Genomic DNA, 14,142 nt, shown 5'->3' on the forward strand with positions numbered 1-14,142 from the left:
CTGGGCTGGCGCAGGCATGCCGGGCCCAGGGCTCCGGCAATAGGAGGTTTATTTATAGAGAGGCAGCTGGGGAGGGACTAGTTAAACATAGCAGCCTCGGAGCTGGCAGGTCTCAGTGCCTAGCTTTGGGCTTTTACAGAAAGAGCAAGACTAAAATGGGAAGTGTGGAACAGCTGGGAATGGTGGGGACTGCTACACTTGGACTTTCCATCCTAACATGCCCATAGAGCTGAGCTAGGTACTGGAAATGGAAGGATGCTGGGGAAAGGAGAGCTCTTGGGGCACAGGGGCTCTGACAAAAGGGGGAATTTCAGGAGTGAAACAAGTTTACCTGACCCAAGACAGAATTTGAGGTGATGGAGGTGACCTAAACCGGAGTCCTCCATTTCTACCTTTGGAAACTCCTCTGCAGTTACTGTGTTGCTGAGGAAGTAATTTCCCATTTCTGCGTGTCAGAATTCCTCTTTCCAGGGTCCCCAGTTTCTGTAAGTGTAGGGGAATACCCCCAGGGCAGCTTTCACCACAGCAAGCCCCACCACGCAGAGAGCACTGGGACCAGTAACCGCATGTGTGCATCCGGGTGGGGGGACCCGCCGTGTGGCAGCACATTGGGGATGCTCCCGGCAGCCCCGCGCTGGCACCTACTTACGTTGACAAACTCCTTGCCGTTGTACTTGACACGGATCCTGGGCTCCTGGATCACATCCAGGTTGGAGCCGGTGACGGTCAGAGGCGTGTGTCCGCTGCGGAGAACCAGGAGACACCTGATTAATGCATCTGGCAGGCTGGGGCTGTGCAGGGAGGCTGTGCTCAACAATAAGGATACTTGTTGATCTCAGAAAGATGTTTTCTGCAGACACTTCAGGCAGCAGGTGACAGGGTGGATTAATACCCTCTGCCTGAGCCGCTGGGAGTGGTGTCTCAAGTTAGCTAGGTTTAGGCTGCAACGTCTCCCACCCAACGGCACTGCAAGGCAGCAGGGTGAGAAATGGGACCAAAGAAATCAACTGAGCTGAGACTAAATATGTAAGACAATAAATTAGTCACAATGTTTAATGATTTACATAGTGATGTTTTTAAGGAACACGACAAATGGTACGTGCAGTGAAGGAACTGACGTGCACTTGCATCTGGACTGCAGACGCAGCAAGTTGTCACATAGAGCGGGGAGGATGGAGTGCACCCGGTGCCACCGGGGCCAGGGAGGACACAATCCCCCGGGCGAAAGTACCCCCATTCTCCTACAGCCAGTGCCCCTGAGCAAAGGCTTTCACTCTTGGCTTCTTTCATGTGTTAACTGGAGCAGCACAGCCCAGATTCACCCGAGCCTCCAGCACCTCTACAACAGAGCCCAGCTGTTCCCTTTAGACCACCTCTGCCAGCGGTCCAGCCCAGCCTATCAAACCCATCTCACCAAAACCAGATGCAATCTTGAATTTGGATTCAAAGCAAATGTCTTGCAGAGCCTGCTGCGAGACACTTCTTTCAAGGGCAATTTTAAAAAATAATTGGAATTTGCAATGAAAGGCTGTGTTACAGCCCTTGTGAGCACAACCGTTAAAGTAACACCAGGGAGGAGTATGGCCCAGGGTTTTTAGCAGCAACATCATGGTGATCTGACAGTGCTGGCCGCCTCGTTCCTACAGTGGATCTGGGGTAAACAGTACATTTTGATTAGCATCAGCTTTTTCCTTTCTTGGTGGTTGCTGGTTTTGTTTTATTCCAGGACTACAAGAAGGAAACTTTAATGAGCAATTGTGCACTTCTTCAGCAGATGGAAGCGATCTTGGCTTTATTTGTGCTCCCAGAATCCCGGCACAGACTGCTACTGCTGTAATTACCTTGGTAATCACAACTACTTTTGTAACTCTGGAACTGATTTGGGGTAAATGCAAACGCCTCAAGCACCCGTCCCTGACAAATCCAGGATGCTGGGTGGGATGTGCATTTCCAGATAGACCCTCTTTTAGCCTCACTCAGCATATGCTGAGAGGAGACCCAGACCAGGCGAGCTGGCTTCTCTCCTGCTGCGGAGGAGCCGCTGCTGAAGCCCCACGTTACCTGGCAATGCTCCACTCGGGTTCGATATGCTGCACCTTTGGATCATCGATGTACTCAAACAGCAAGGTCTGCTCCAGCTGCGCCCGGTCGACGCTGACAGAGACGTGAACAGCTCCCAGGCCGTGGGCTGATGGGGCCGACACGCAGACAATCTCGTTCATGGATCGCCTGCGCAAGAGAGAAGCCAGGGATGTGTAAAAGGGCAGTCACAGCGTAGGGGCAGAAAACAACCCTTTGTCCTGGTGCTGCCCTGCAGCGGGGCAGCTCACTACAAGGCCGAGCCATCACTCAGCCCCAGACTCTGACACCTGTGAAGGGGATGAGCCCCTGAGACGGGCAGGAGGGCTTTGCTGGCATGGGAGGGAGGGAATGGAGCTCTGCACGGGGGGGGGGCCTGCCTGTCCACCAAGAGAGAAGCGCAGGCTCCCTGAAATTACTCTTTGTGCCAAACTGCAGCCTCCTGCATCCCTCTGTGAACCCGCTGCCTTCTGCTGGGCGTGTGAAAACAGATGGTTGTTTTTAAAATGGGATGCATAAGCTCACTCAAAAGCCAAATTCTTCCCCTCCCCACCCTGCTGCACACACGGGCTCTTGTGAGCAGGATAATGGAGCCGGCGAAGCCCCCGCCTGGGAAGGGCAATGCCACCGTCCCCGCTGCCTTCCAGCTTTGTCTCCCCGTCAGCACAGGGGTGACCTCGGCCTCGGTGCTGGCTGGCCGGACACAACAGACCATCTGCTTCCACTGGAGCCCCGGAGAAAGTCGAGGCGGCAGGGTAGCGAGGCGCTGTCAAAGCACAAAGGCACCGGCGGGTGGATGGATGGAGAAGGGCAATGGGAGCCAAGTGGTGCTGTTCCCAATGCTGGGACAGAGCTGCGAGGAACCACAGCTCTGCGGTGAGCCCGGACACTGCTCCTACAAAAACTGCCTGAGTGACATCCCTAGAAGGCCAGTGTCCCTGTACCCATGGGTCATCCCGCCTGCCCAAACCTGCTGCCGGCTCACCAAAAAGGCTGTGCTGTTTCCATGGCTCAGTAAGTTTTGGCTTCTCATGGGGGAGATGACAGGGAGATCTTCAGCCTCTTGCTGACAGTTTGGCACTTAAATAAAAAACTGGCACTCCTGGGTTCACCATCCTCACCCTCCTCAGAGGCTGTGCAACTCGTGGAGGTGTCTGGGGCTCAAGTACAGCTGTGCCCCGCATCTGCTTCCAGCAAAGCACTGGTGTCTGGTACCCAGGCAAGGGGATGCTGCGTGGTCCCCTCTTCAGGGCCCTTACACACTCCTCGCCCTCCCTAAGGAGCATGGGCACATTACTCAGCCCTGGGCATTCCAGGGGGGTATCGAAAAGCGGGTACCACAATGCTCCCAGCTCTCACCCTGGCACACCCATCCACCACAACAGAGGGAATAGAAACAGCCTCCTAAAATACCTGAAACAAACTGGACGTGACTGTTTCTGTTCTTGCAATTACATGTCTACCCCATCCTGCTCTCCTCCTCCTCCTCCTTCATCTTATTCTCACTTTCCACCTAGGTGTAATTTAACCATGAAGGCATCCTTGTGCGAGGACCGTGTTTCTCCATCTTTTTTGCTGATTCTCAGAGTGTTCTCCTGCATTCCTGTGCAGCTGAAGAGCTGCCTGCCTGCCTGCTGCCGGCTCTGCCACCCCGTGCCGGCGCAGCCGCTCAGCCCTGCCAGTCTCCACCGCGCCTGCTTAGCTCCGGCGTGAGATCCAGAGTGACGCATCGGTGCTGGCAGAGCTGCTCTCAGCTCCCTGTGATCAGTTAATTAGCTTTCTGTGCTATTATTATGTCGTCATGGTGAATCTACCCACTCCTCCGATCAGAGAGGGGAGAATGGGGGAAGCTGTAATTAGAGTGAATCTCATTAGAAACTGCTTCATCTAATCAGGCTCCCCCACACCCTCGAGTACAATTGAAGTTCATTGCCTCAAAACAGTCCAAGCAAAACAAAGTGCACAGCGTGACCCCACATGAAGGATGGTGCCATTCATACACTGCCGCTTGCTTTGTTTAAGTTTCTGCTTGCCTGCTGTAATTAGAACACACAGAGAATTGAAAACTCTTCCAGGTTTTGCAGGTCAGTGACTGCAGGTTGCCTGAATATAATCATATATTTAAGGGATTATATTACAGGGCTGATTTTGCTCTCAGGCCAGTTTGCAGGCTGCATCTGCTCGTGGTAATGCCGTTACCCGTGTGCATCTGAGGAAGCAATCTGGCATCTTTGCTTTGGAGACGGGAAGAAATATTGATGGGTCGGTTACAGTGCTTAGCACTTGGAGAATTGAAGCACTTGAAGACCTTGGCATGGCCAGACCACCTGAAGCACCATTCTAGGATGGACGTAGAATAAGCACCGCCAATATCCCCACATGTCCCATGTCTGAACGCCCACAGCTCCCGTATCGGAGAACCTCTCAGTCTTCCAGATGAGAAATTCACCTCCAGGCGTCTTTACTTTCCCAGAAACTTCCTCGGTTCCTCCTGGGAAGCCTGAGTGAAGATCTGACGTGCAGAATCCCTTTGCACATCACACCACTTCGCTTAGGTTCCTGCACAGGCTGCGCCCACGCTATGTAATGCGTACTGCCAGCTGCTTCAGGGCACCTGTGTACGGGGCAGGGATGTGTATGTGATGCACACAGATGTATGCTGCATGTATCTTCTTTTAACTAAGCCCCAAGAAAACCCATTAAACCCTGCAAATGTCAGCTCTGTGTTTACACTGCTGGGTAAAAAGCAAATTTGCCATAGAAATCCCAGAGGAGATGGATGGCTGCGCAAGTCTCTCAGCAGAAGGTGTGTGCACATCCTCAGTTTGTTCTGCCACGCAGAAGCCCACCCCTCGCTCAGACCATTTCTAGGAGGTTAAGGCACCTGCAGCAGTGGCTGCAATAGAAGTAATTCAAGCCGTTGATCTGTGAAAAGCAAAACTAGATGTTTCTTATAAACGTCGCATTTTCTTCAGAATCAACCAGGTTGGGGGCAGGTACTGATGACTACCAGAAATGTTTTACAATCACGGTGATGTTTGCCCAAGATTTTTGGACCAGTTAACATCGTAACTGCACTAAAATGAAGTAACAGACAGCACTAATACTGATGCCACCGCCCCCTTGCCAAGCAAGGATTGGTCACAGTAAGAGAGACGATGGTTTCATGTAATAAAAGAGGGAATGGGAGCCTTCAGGGGTTCCCAGAGGAATTTTTGCCGTGGCTGCAGCAGATACACAGTGGTGCAGCCCTGGCAGCACTGGCCCAGCTCGGCCCCTTACCCGTAGAATTCGCAGGTCTGGTTTCCCAGGAGCACGGACACGCGGCTGCCAGCCCCCAGGTAGTGCCCGGAGATGGTCACCATCGTCCCTCCTGACTCTGGACCGCGGCTGGGATTCAGAAAACTCACTGCTGGGGTCTGGAGAAAGAAAAGGACAAACTCAGAGCTCCTGCCTGCTGCTAGCGGAGCGGTCAGTGGGAGGGTGCCCGAGGGCTGTGCCAGCCAGAGAGCACCGGCCCCTGAGCATCCTCATGCTTTGGCTGAGTGGGGATATCTTTTATAAAATGGAAAAGCAGAATAGGGATGCGTCTTGGACCTCTGACAAATCTGCTAGATTTTCAAACCCAGTTCTGAAAGAGAGACGCGTCTCTGCAAAATGATTGCAAATTTAACCTTGGCAAAATTCTGTGTTTACCTTCAACTTTGTTCTTACACAAAGGTAAACTCTTTGCACTGCAGTTTCAGAAACTAAATATATCCCAAGCCAAGCTAATTGCCACAATGGAAATTTGAACCCAAATGTTTAATGTTTGCCAACATGATAAAGCATCAACTCCCTCCCCCCCCCGCCCCCCAGGGTCTGGTAATGGGAAATACCGCACAGCTTTAACAAAAGGCAGCACCATCAGCTCCAGCTTAATATGAACCACCAGAGACAGTATTGTAGGGGCAGAGCTTGTTTCCCGTTGCTGATGGAAAGACATCCTTGGTGGGCAAACTGAGATCCCACTCGACATTTTATTGGTGATGTTATTGCAGCAATGCCACGTCTTTATCCTGCCTTGCACCAGGATAGCTATTTATCCCCCTTAATAGAATTTGCAGAAAGCAGGTACATTTTTATTTGTTTTCAATCAGTGGATATTACCAAATTGTTTTGCTAATGCTTTCACATTACCCTCTTTATGACTCTCATCTGCAAAGGCTGGCAGGCTCCCAGCTCTGCTCCCCTGGTACCACCTGCTTGGCAGCTCAGTGAGTTTGTCCTGTTTTCTCTACTGTTTTCACAACGCAACATGTGTTTTCTGGGTGCCACAGCATTTGCCAGAGCAGCTTAGACCAAAAGCCTCCTTGACCCTGACTCCTGAATAGACCAGACAAAACCACGCAATCCACCCTGTCGTGGGTAGTTACGGAATAATGGTGCAGGAGGGAAAGATTTGTCCTTCAGCTGCTCGTGCTCTGCTCACAGCTCTTATCCTCACTGGGGTCAGGAGTTGGACTCAATGATCCTTGTGGGTCCCTTCCAGCTGAGGATATTATATGATTACACCAGCTAGTAGCAATACAAGACAATATGAATGGTAATGGCAATCTTTACACTAGGCAAGCTTGGGAGCATTTCATACAACTGAGAGGAGCAATATCAAAACACAAAAACCCTCCAAAGGATGTTCACTGTGTGATTGCCCATGCAAAACCTCCTTCAGTCTCCAGCCCAGCCCTGGCTACAGTTCCCAAGGTGAATTATGAACAAGCTGCAATGCAGGGAACATTCCAGACAGCGAAAGACCCCTGCCAGCCACCTCCCCCCTCCAGCCCCATCCCCGGGGCCAGTCTGCTCCTGGGACCCTGGGGACAGAACAGAGCAGTTCTTTAACATATTTAACATGCCCGTGAGGTCCAGCAGTTCCCACACACACCCCAGTGATGGAGCTGCACACATACTGGACAACACAGCCCTCCTCCTCTGCATTCCAAATCAATTATAAGCACCTCCTGGCTATAAGCACCTGACGTTTCTGGTGTGAGCATCACCTTGTCTAAGCATTGAAATCCTTGGAAATTCAAAGCATTGCCCAAAATAGAAACTCAGGCTATAACCCCGAGCAGTCATTCTTGTAAACAAGGAAAAGACAGGAGAGCAGGGGGCCCATCCTAGAGACCTGCAAAATAACCCAAGGCTGGGGCGAGGCCGGCATCAGATGAGGGCCTGAAAGCTGAATATGAATTTTCTGTCTTCAGCTCATGATTTGGTGATAATTGTGACAGATTTACAGATCCAAAGTAGCTCCAAGGTTCCACCTCCCCAGATAAAACAGGTGTAATTAAGGTGACAGCATCGCTCCTGCGCTGTGTCAGGCACCAGATGAGCTCACTAAGGCATGAACCCTCTCAGGGTCAGAACTGAGCTCTGCTTTGAGGTACCGATCAATTTTACTACTGACTTTAAAGGTATAAACCAGCTGTAATGGAATTTGTGGCAGTGCTAAAGAGAAAAATAGAGGCCAGCTAACAAAAGGAAATGATGTGCTAGAAGTTTTAAACGCTTGAGAAAAAGAAACGATATAATCAGGGTAAGTGCTGGAAATCAGAAGCAACAATGCAAAGGCTGATAATGCTCGGCGTATGCTCACCGGGTTGCTGCAAGGTACTACTCCAAGGTTCATCTCTGCAATTACCTTCCACTGGCTCTTGGTCATTATTTAACACAAAGCAAGAGAGCACCCTCCCCGTGTCGCATGGGAACCTGCCTTTCGAGCATGGCAAACCCGGGGACCCGCTGGCACTGCCCTGTGATGATCAAAAGGGGTTTCTTTTTTTTTCTTTTCAGATTCAAGCAAAATGTGGTGGTGTTTTGCACCCCTGCTATGTCGCTGAATAAATGAAATCCCAGGGGAGGGTGTCGCTGACAACACCGGGAGGGTGGCTGGGACGAGCCTGATTTATCCCTCAATTAGTTTACAAATTGCGGACAATCAGTAAGTGCTGGCATTTCCCTGCATACAGATTCCACTAGCACAAAATCAATGTGGCTGGATGAAGAGCCCCTTTTAGGCAAAACTGGAGATATGAGAAACCCCAGCTGTGGCTTTTAAGTTTATGAACCAAAAGGCTGCTAATTAAACAACAGAAAGAAATGACCTGCTCAACCAGTGGAAGCCCACCAACCCAAAGAGCAGCTCTCCATTAGGCAGACAGAGAAAGCCTACACTGAGCCAGCATCCTTGAAGGGGAAAAAAAAAAATCCTGAATATTTGGATGCGGAATTACCCTTCCATCCCAAAGGGCATCATGGGGAAAAAAAAATTTAAACCTATAGACACAGAACTAACTCAGATATATTTAGGTTTCAGAGGCAATTGATGAAGTTTCTAGCAGGACTTCAGTACCTGAGCTGCAGAAGGACGGACTCTGGCGCTTGCTCGCCTGGTGTGTTTCTGTGCTCGTGCAAAAAGGCCTGTTGGTGCCTGTATGTATCACACACACCTACAGAAACATCTGCAAAACCAGCAAGCAGCAGCATCTAGATTTGGTCCCATTAACTGAGCACCAAAGTAACAATGTCCCTTCATTACAAACAGAGGAAAATTTTGTGCACTGACTCTAATTCCTTGACAATTCCTCATGCACAGAAACTCCTCAGAACAAAGTTGTGTTTTGTGCAAGGCTCCTCCTGGGAGTACCACAATGTGCGTTGCAAGGAGTAAGTGAGCCTAACAATTTGGAGAAGGCTGTCACTATTTTGGAGGTGCAAAGTTGCAACCAAATGCTGTGGGAGCCCCGGGTTTAGGTTCCCACCTAAATCCTGTTTATCCTGTAGCCCTGTGTGAGCTCCAGACCCTGAAAACGGCGCCAGTTGAGTGGGCTACCAAAAATTGTGCAATGCAGTGGGGAAAGCATCAGCAAAAAAGATGGCAATTTTGGGATTGCCTTCTGGTGTTGAACCATGCATCTGACGCGCACTGGTGGAGCGTCACGGCTGTCCCCGTGGGGCACGCGTGCTGCCCCCACCCCTCGCCTCAGCAGGACACTCACCACAAACATGTACTGCTGCGTGGACTTGGCCGTGAACTCCGGCTTGCACTCTCCGATGCACAGGAGCACTGGGCCGGAGCTGATCCCTGGAAGCGCCTGCCCCATTTCACAGACGATCCTGGAAGCAGAAATGCCGCAGGGAGGCTTTGGCAGGAGGTGCCAACAGTGCCCTGTGTAGCTCCACGCAGGGCTGGATTGCTTTCTTCCTTCTTTCCTCCCCCCCAGCTTTAACTTTGATATCTACCTCTTTGGAAGAAGTTAATTACTGAGTCTATTTTTATCCTATGTAGTAATTTAAAGAAAAAAAATCAAAATTAGACATAATTATTACAAGCTGTAAACTCCGGAGCAAAGCAGAGCACTAATGGCAATATATTAGCCAGTAGCAAAGTGAGTGCTAAGTCCTTAGAGTAACAGATGAGTTCATTAAGGGAACAGCTCACACTGCAGTCTCCCAGTTAATCAAAAATGGAGAAACCTGCTTGGGGATGATAGAGACAGCCGTGGAGAGCAGCCTTTGCAGGGGAGCCGGGCCTGGCTAACCTGGAACATACTGATGCTGGTAAAAGGAGTTAGTGGCACTGAAAGATGGACCTTGTGCTCCTGGCGTGGTCCAGCTCAGCCCCACGGGCACCTCCCGAGGCAGGGCAAGACAGGGAGAGCTGCTGGGGTTAACCACAGCTGGCCCAGCTGGCAAATAGGGAACAACAGATCGCCCTGTGGGTGCCTAACCCTGAAATCCCAGGGCACTGGCACAGGTACCACCAGCTGGAGATGCGCCCAAGCCAGTGCCTGGCACGCCAGCAGGTTCTGGAGAGGTTTTTAAAGGGCCGTCAGCTGGCAGGGCTCTCTGGCTGTACCTAAAGGGGAGGGATGCTGCTTGCTCCCACGGCAACACTGGAAAGACAAATTCAAGAGCATCTCCCCAGTCACTGGAAACCTGGGGGTAGGAGCAACCTGCCTCGGGGCAGGGGATGCAGCAATGCCATCTCGGCACCCTGAGAGCGAGACCAGAGAAAAGCCAGAGCATCCTTTCCCCCGTGAGCCTGAAGGTGCTTTTGCAGAGCGGCAGGGGCAACACTCACGCTTCTGCCGATCACGTGCAAATGCATAAAAGCCTCTAATTTGTGAAGGCAGCGTTTCAGCTGCCTTCGGCAGCATTGAATTCACTACAAATAAAATAAAATAAAAAGACTAAAAGAAAAAAGAACCTGCAGATAACATGCATAGGTGATGCCAGGAGGCCTAATGAAATACATACATGCTAGTAAAGAGCTCTAATGTGAAAATCCTTACTGCTGCACATCAAAACAGGTTGCCTAGAGAGACGCTGCCTTTGGAGAACAGGAACTGAAGCTTCTCAGCTGTGTGCCTTAATCTGCCACGTGCTCCTCTCTCTGCTTTTCAACCAGACATTGCCCATGCACCGATCTCTCCTCTGCCTGCTATTTCATTACTTCTCCTCCTGCAGACTGGCAGCAGAGCGAGGAGGCAGGGTTTGGGAACAGTAGTCTCTGCCCCTGCCAGCTCACGGGCAAACAAAGCAAGGTGAAGTGATTCCTGACACTCCATGGGCAGGAGAGGAGAGCAGAGATTCTCTCCCACAAGAAGCAAGGATGCTCCAAGCACTATACATGGGGGAAACACCGAATACTCAACTATTTGCCAGTAAAGCAGCAGCTGCCATACAGCACCAGACATGATGGGGTGCAGGACAGGGCAGAAGTGACCTGGTACACTTGATCCCGATTCCTGATAAAAGCCAAATTCCCAGCAGGTACCTTGTTACAAAGTGATACATTCAGCAGAGCTGTAGGGTGCTGATTGCTGGGCTAAGTGGCCCTTTCACCAACATTAACCTAATTGCTGGCTGATAGATTGCGTGGCTGGAGCATATGGTGAGTCATTACAGTCTTGGAATTCAGTCTGCCCACAGAACCCTTAAGAGGGTCCTTTTATCTGTATTCATCTTTAAAAGGCAGCTCTCATGCTAACGCTTGCTGTTATCTGCCCAGGGTAAATGTTTTAATGATGTTAACAAACTTTGAAAGCTCAAGAGCTGTAATTAGAGTCATGATTATAAAATCAGGGTTTCATACCATCAAAGGAGGATAATTTTATATTCTTCCACCCTTTATTTGAAAAATAAAATAAAACAAAATACTGCTCAGCAGAACAGCCCAAACCACTAGCAGTGACAGTACCACTGGTGCAGCGGCTGGAGCCATTCCTGCAACATCACCAACGACACTCTGCAAGCCCGTAAAACCCTTCATCCAGTGATCGCATGACAGACTGATACACTGGAAGGGGAGATCAGTGTCATTTCTGTCTTACAGATGGGGAAACAAAGATAAGGAGTGAGCAAAACCCTAACCAAGGCCAACATGTGCTAGTGGCGGGTCCTTTCACTATGCTGGGGATCAGACTGGGACCCACCCAACGCATTTCACCACCAAAGGGCAACTGCTTTCAGCTGTTCTCACTGTTCTGTTCACCATCCTGAAAGTGGGGCAGATCCACACTGCTGGGACCGCACACGGGACCTGGGCTCCCCATCTCTCACTGCGAGCAGTCATGGCCCTACTACATGCCATCCTGATCCCCAGCAGAAAAGATTAGACAACCCAAGGGGAGACATTACCTTTTGCTCTTCTCCTGCCCTGCACAAATGACCCCCAAGACACCCCTCAGCACCTTGGCTACACCAGAACAACCCCCTGCCCCTCAAACAGCACCAGGAGCACGTGTCACTTTGGGAGGTTTATTTGCCCATCCTCTGTTACATGCCTATTTTCTAATTTTTGGTTGACATTTTTCTTAGTGAAATAAATGAATTGACTCCAGTGGAGGCCCATTCGGATTAAGTGGCTGTCACCACCTCACCCGCCTAACAAATGGCTGCGTGCAGCTGGCAGCGCTGGCTGAATTTCAAGTGCGATGGGGAGCAGAGAGGGCAGAGAGGCTCAGCGTCAACAGCAAGGTGCTCATCAGAAAAGTTGCTTAGCAAAGCAGGAACCGTGGTGTGGAAGGAAACAAAACACTTAATGAAAGCTTAAAGGGCTGCTTAACCCCCCAGACAGCATCCAAGCACCTCAGCCCCTCTGGTGTCGGAATGGCATGCCCTGCTCCAGGCACCATCCACCTCCAGACCCCTTCCTGCAGGGCTGGAAAGGGTGGAGAGATGGTGCCCAGGGTCTGGATGAGTTACTGGCCTCCTGTGCATTTGCTGGAGGTCAGGGAAGAGGCTTTGCCAACCCTGGGGACCCGCGGTGTGGATGGGTGAGGTCTGCGAGGCCACTCACTGTTCTGCGACGACATACTGCTCGGGCAGGGGCGTGCACTGCACCCCAGCAACCTGTACCCCATGGGCAATCTCGGAGAAATCCAGGCCCAGGTTCACGCCACGGATGGTCACCCTTGTCCCTCCTTCTGGGGGGCCTGACACTGTCAGGATCTAGAGGGAAACAAAACAGAAAAATTGAGTTGGTGGCCCCACAACACCCATGCTTCTTCAACCCCGTATCTGACTTGGAAACAGACTTTTGCTTTGCAGGCTGCTCGGGGAGACCGAGTGCTCCAACCGCCAAACCCAGGCCAGCGCCACCTTCTCGTGACACCTCTGGATGTCTTGGAGAAGCCCAAGGAGAAGCTGAAATCCATCTGTGCCGTGGCCCGAGAGAGGACATTGAGGTCCCTGGGCTGGCCAAGAGGCATGGGCAATGCCACCCCCCAGGAAGCCTTGCAGAAGGGTAGGACTGGCTCCGTTTTTATACATACAGAAGATGGTCAGTCACCTTCCAGAAGCAGCCTGTTGCTTTGCAGAACTTTAGCTTCTGCCTTGGCTGTTCTCTCGAACGTTAATGTCACATTTTATTAGTAAGTTGGCACCTCAAATGACTTATAAATGTTAAAGAGTGAGATCTGTGCTTTAAAGCTGCCTGTTTATAGCCTGCCTCAGCCATAATCATCTCTGCTTCTATAGACTCTCATTAAGGACAATATCCTCTTCAATTAGGAGTATAAATTACAATAACATATAGTCACAAAATTTGGACCCAAGACTCTCAAATAGTTGTCCTGAATCTGCCACTGGTCTGCTGTTGCTTTTGGGTGAGTTACTAATCTTCCCCATGCTACAGCTGTTATTAATAAATAAACATAATCTGTAATAATGCAATTTAATTAATTGAATAGATAAATCTTGTTTACGCTTGTTTGTTCCACTCTTGTCTTTGGCAAAAGACTTCAGCTCTTCAAAATGTTTTCCTTAGCAGTTACGGATGCATGGCTGCTTTTCTTTTACTTCCTTAAGAGCTTGCTGTTCCCTGGACGTGAGCAGGGAAGGAAGGAGGCAAAACACCAGCCCCAGCCCGAGTGCGCCCCGGCAGCCCGAGCCTGCCCCAAAGCAGCCCCTGTGGGACCCCCTGCACTCTGCAACGCCATGGGACACGTCTCCCCCTTCCCACCCAACATGAACCGCTAACACCATCAGGCCACCCCTGTTCCCCGTTACTTCTGTGGCACCAAGTTCCCCTCAGCCCCTCCCCATGCTTCAGACCCCAGCAGAAGCCACTTTCCTTCTCCCTTGCTTACACCTCTTCATCTCTGGCTCTCCATCTCTGCTCCCATTCAAGGTGCTGCTACTGAATCTGGCCAGACATGCTGGGCTCAGCATCCTGCGCACAACCAGCAGAGCCAGGACCTGCCTAGTACATCCAACCACCACCTCCTTCCTCCGCCTATGATTGAATTTCTACCTCCCCCTCCCCTTGACTGAGGTTTCTAATTTATTCACTACACACTCCGTTGTGCTGCTGTTTTCTGTAACTTAGACGGCGTAGCATGTCTTGTATCATTTAGCTCCATGAAGCACTCTGTGCCCATACAAGACACCAGAAGATTAAGTAGTGCATTACACCGAGTCCTGAAGGCCTGCACTGGTAACGTTTATGTTGCTAGTTGGGAATCACCTGGACTCGGCAGTTCACGTACTTGACAGTTACAACTGTCCTTTGCAGCT

General features: G+C 50.7%; 1 protein-coding gene across 1 annotated transcript in view; it reads right to left on the bottom strand.

Moving 5' to 3' along the window:
• Window positions 1-14,142, bottom strand: part of PLXNA2 (plexin A2) — a 179,638-nt gene that overhangs the window by 31,337 nt on the left and 134,159 nt on the right. The window contains exons 13-17 of the mRNA XM_056361787.1: window positions 12,425-12,576; window positions 9,120-9,237; window positions 5,362-5,498; window positions 2,062-2,229; window positions 650-743 (exon numbers count right to left, since the gene is read on the bottom strand). Of these exons, the coding sequence (XP_056217762.1) occupies window positions 650-743; window positions 2,062-2,229; window positions 5,362-5,498; window positions 9,120-9,237; window positions 12,425-12,576 (669 nt within the window). The remainder of the gene's footprint in view (window positions 1-649; window positions 744-2,061; window positions 2,230-5,361; window positions 5,499-9,119; window positions 9,238-12,424; window positions 12,577-14,142) is intronic.

Source organism: Falco biarmicus, chromosome 16 (genome assembly GCF_023638135.1).
Source record: "Falco biarmicus isolate bFalBia1 chromosome 16, bFalBia1.pri, whole genome shotgun sequence".
Lineage (NCBI taxonomy): Eukaryota > Metazoa > Chordata > Aves > Falconiformes > Falconidae > Falco > Falco biarmicus.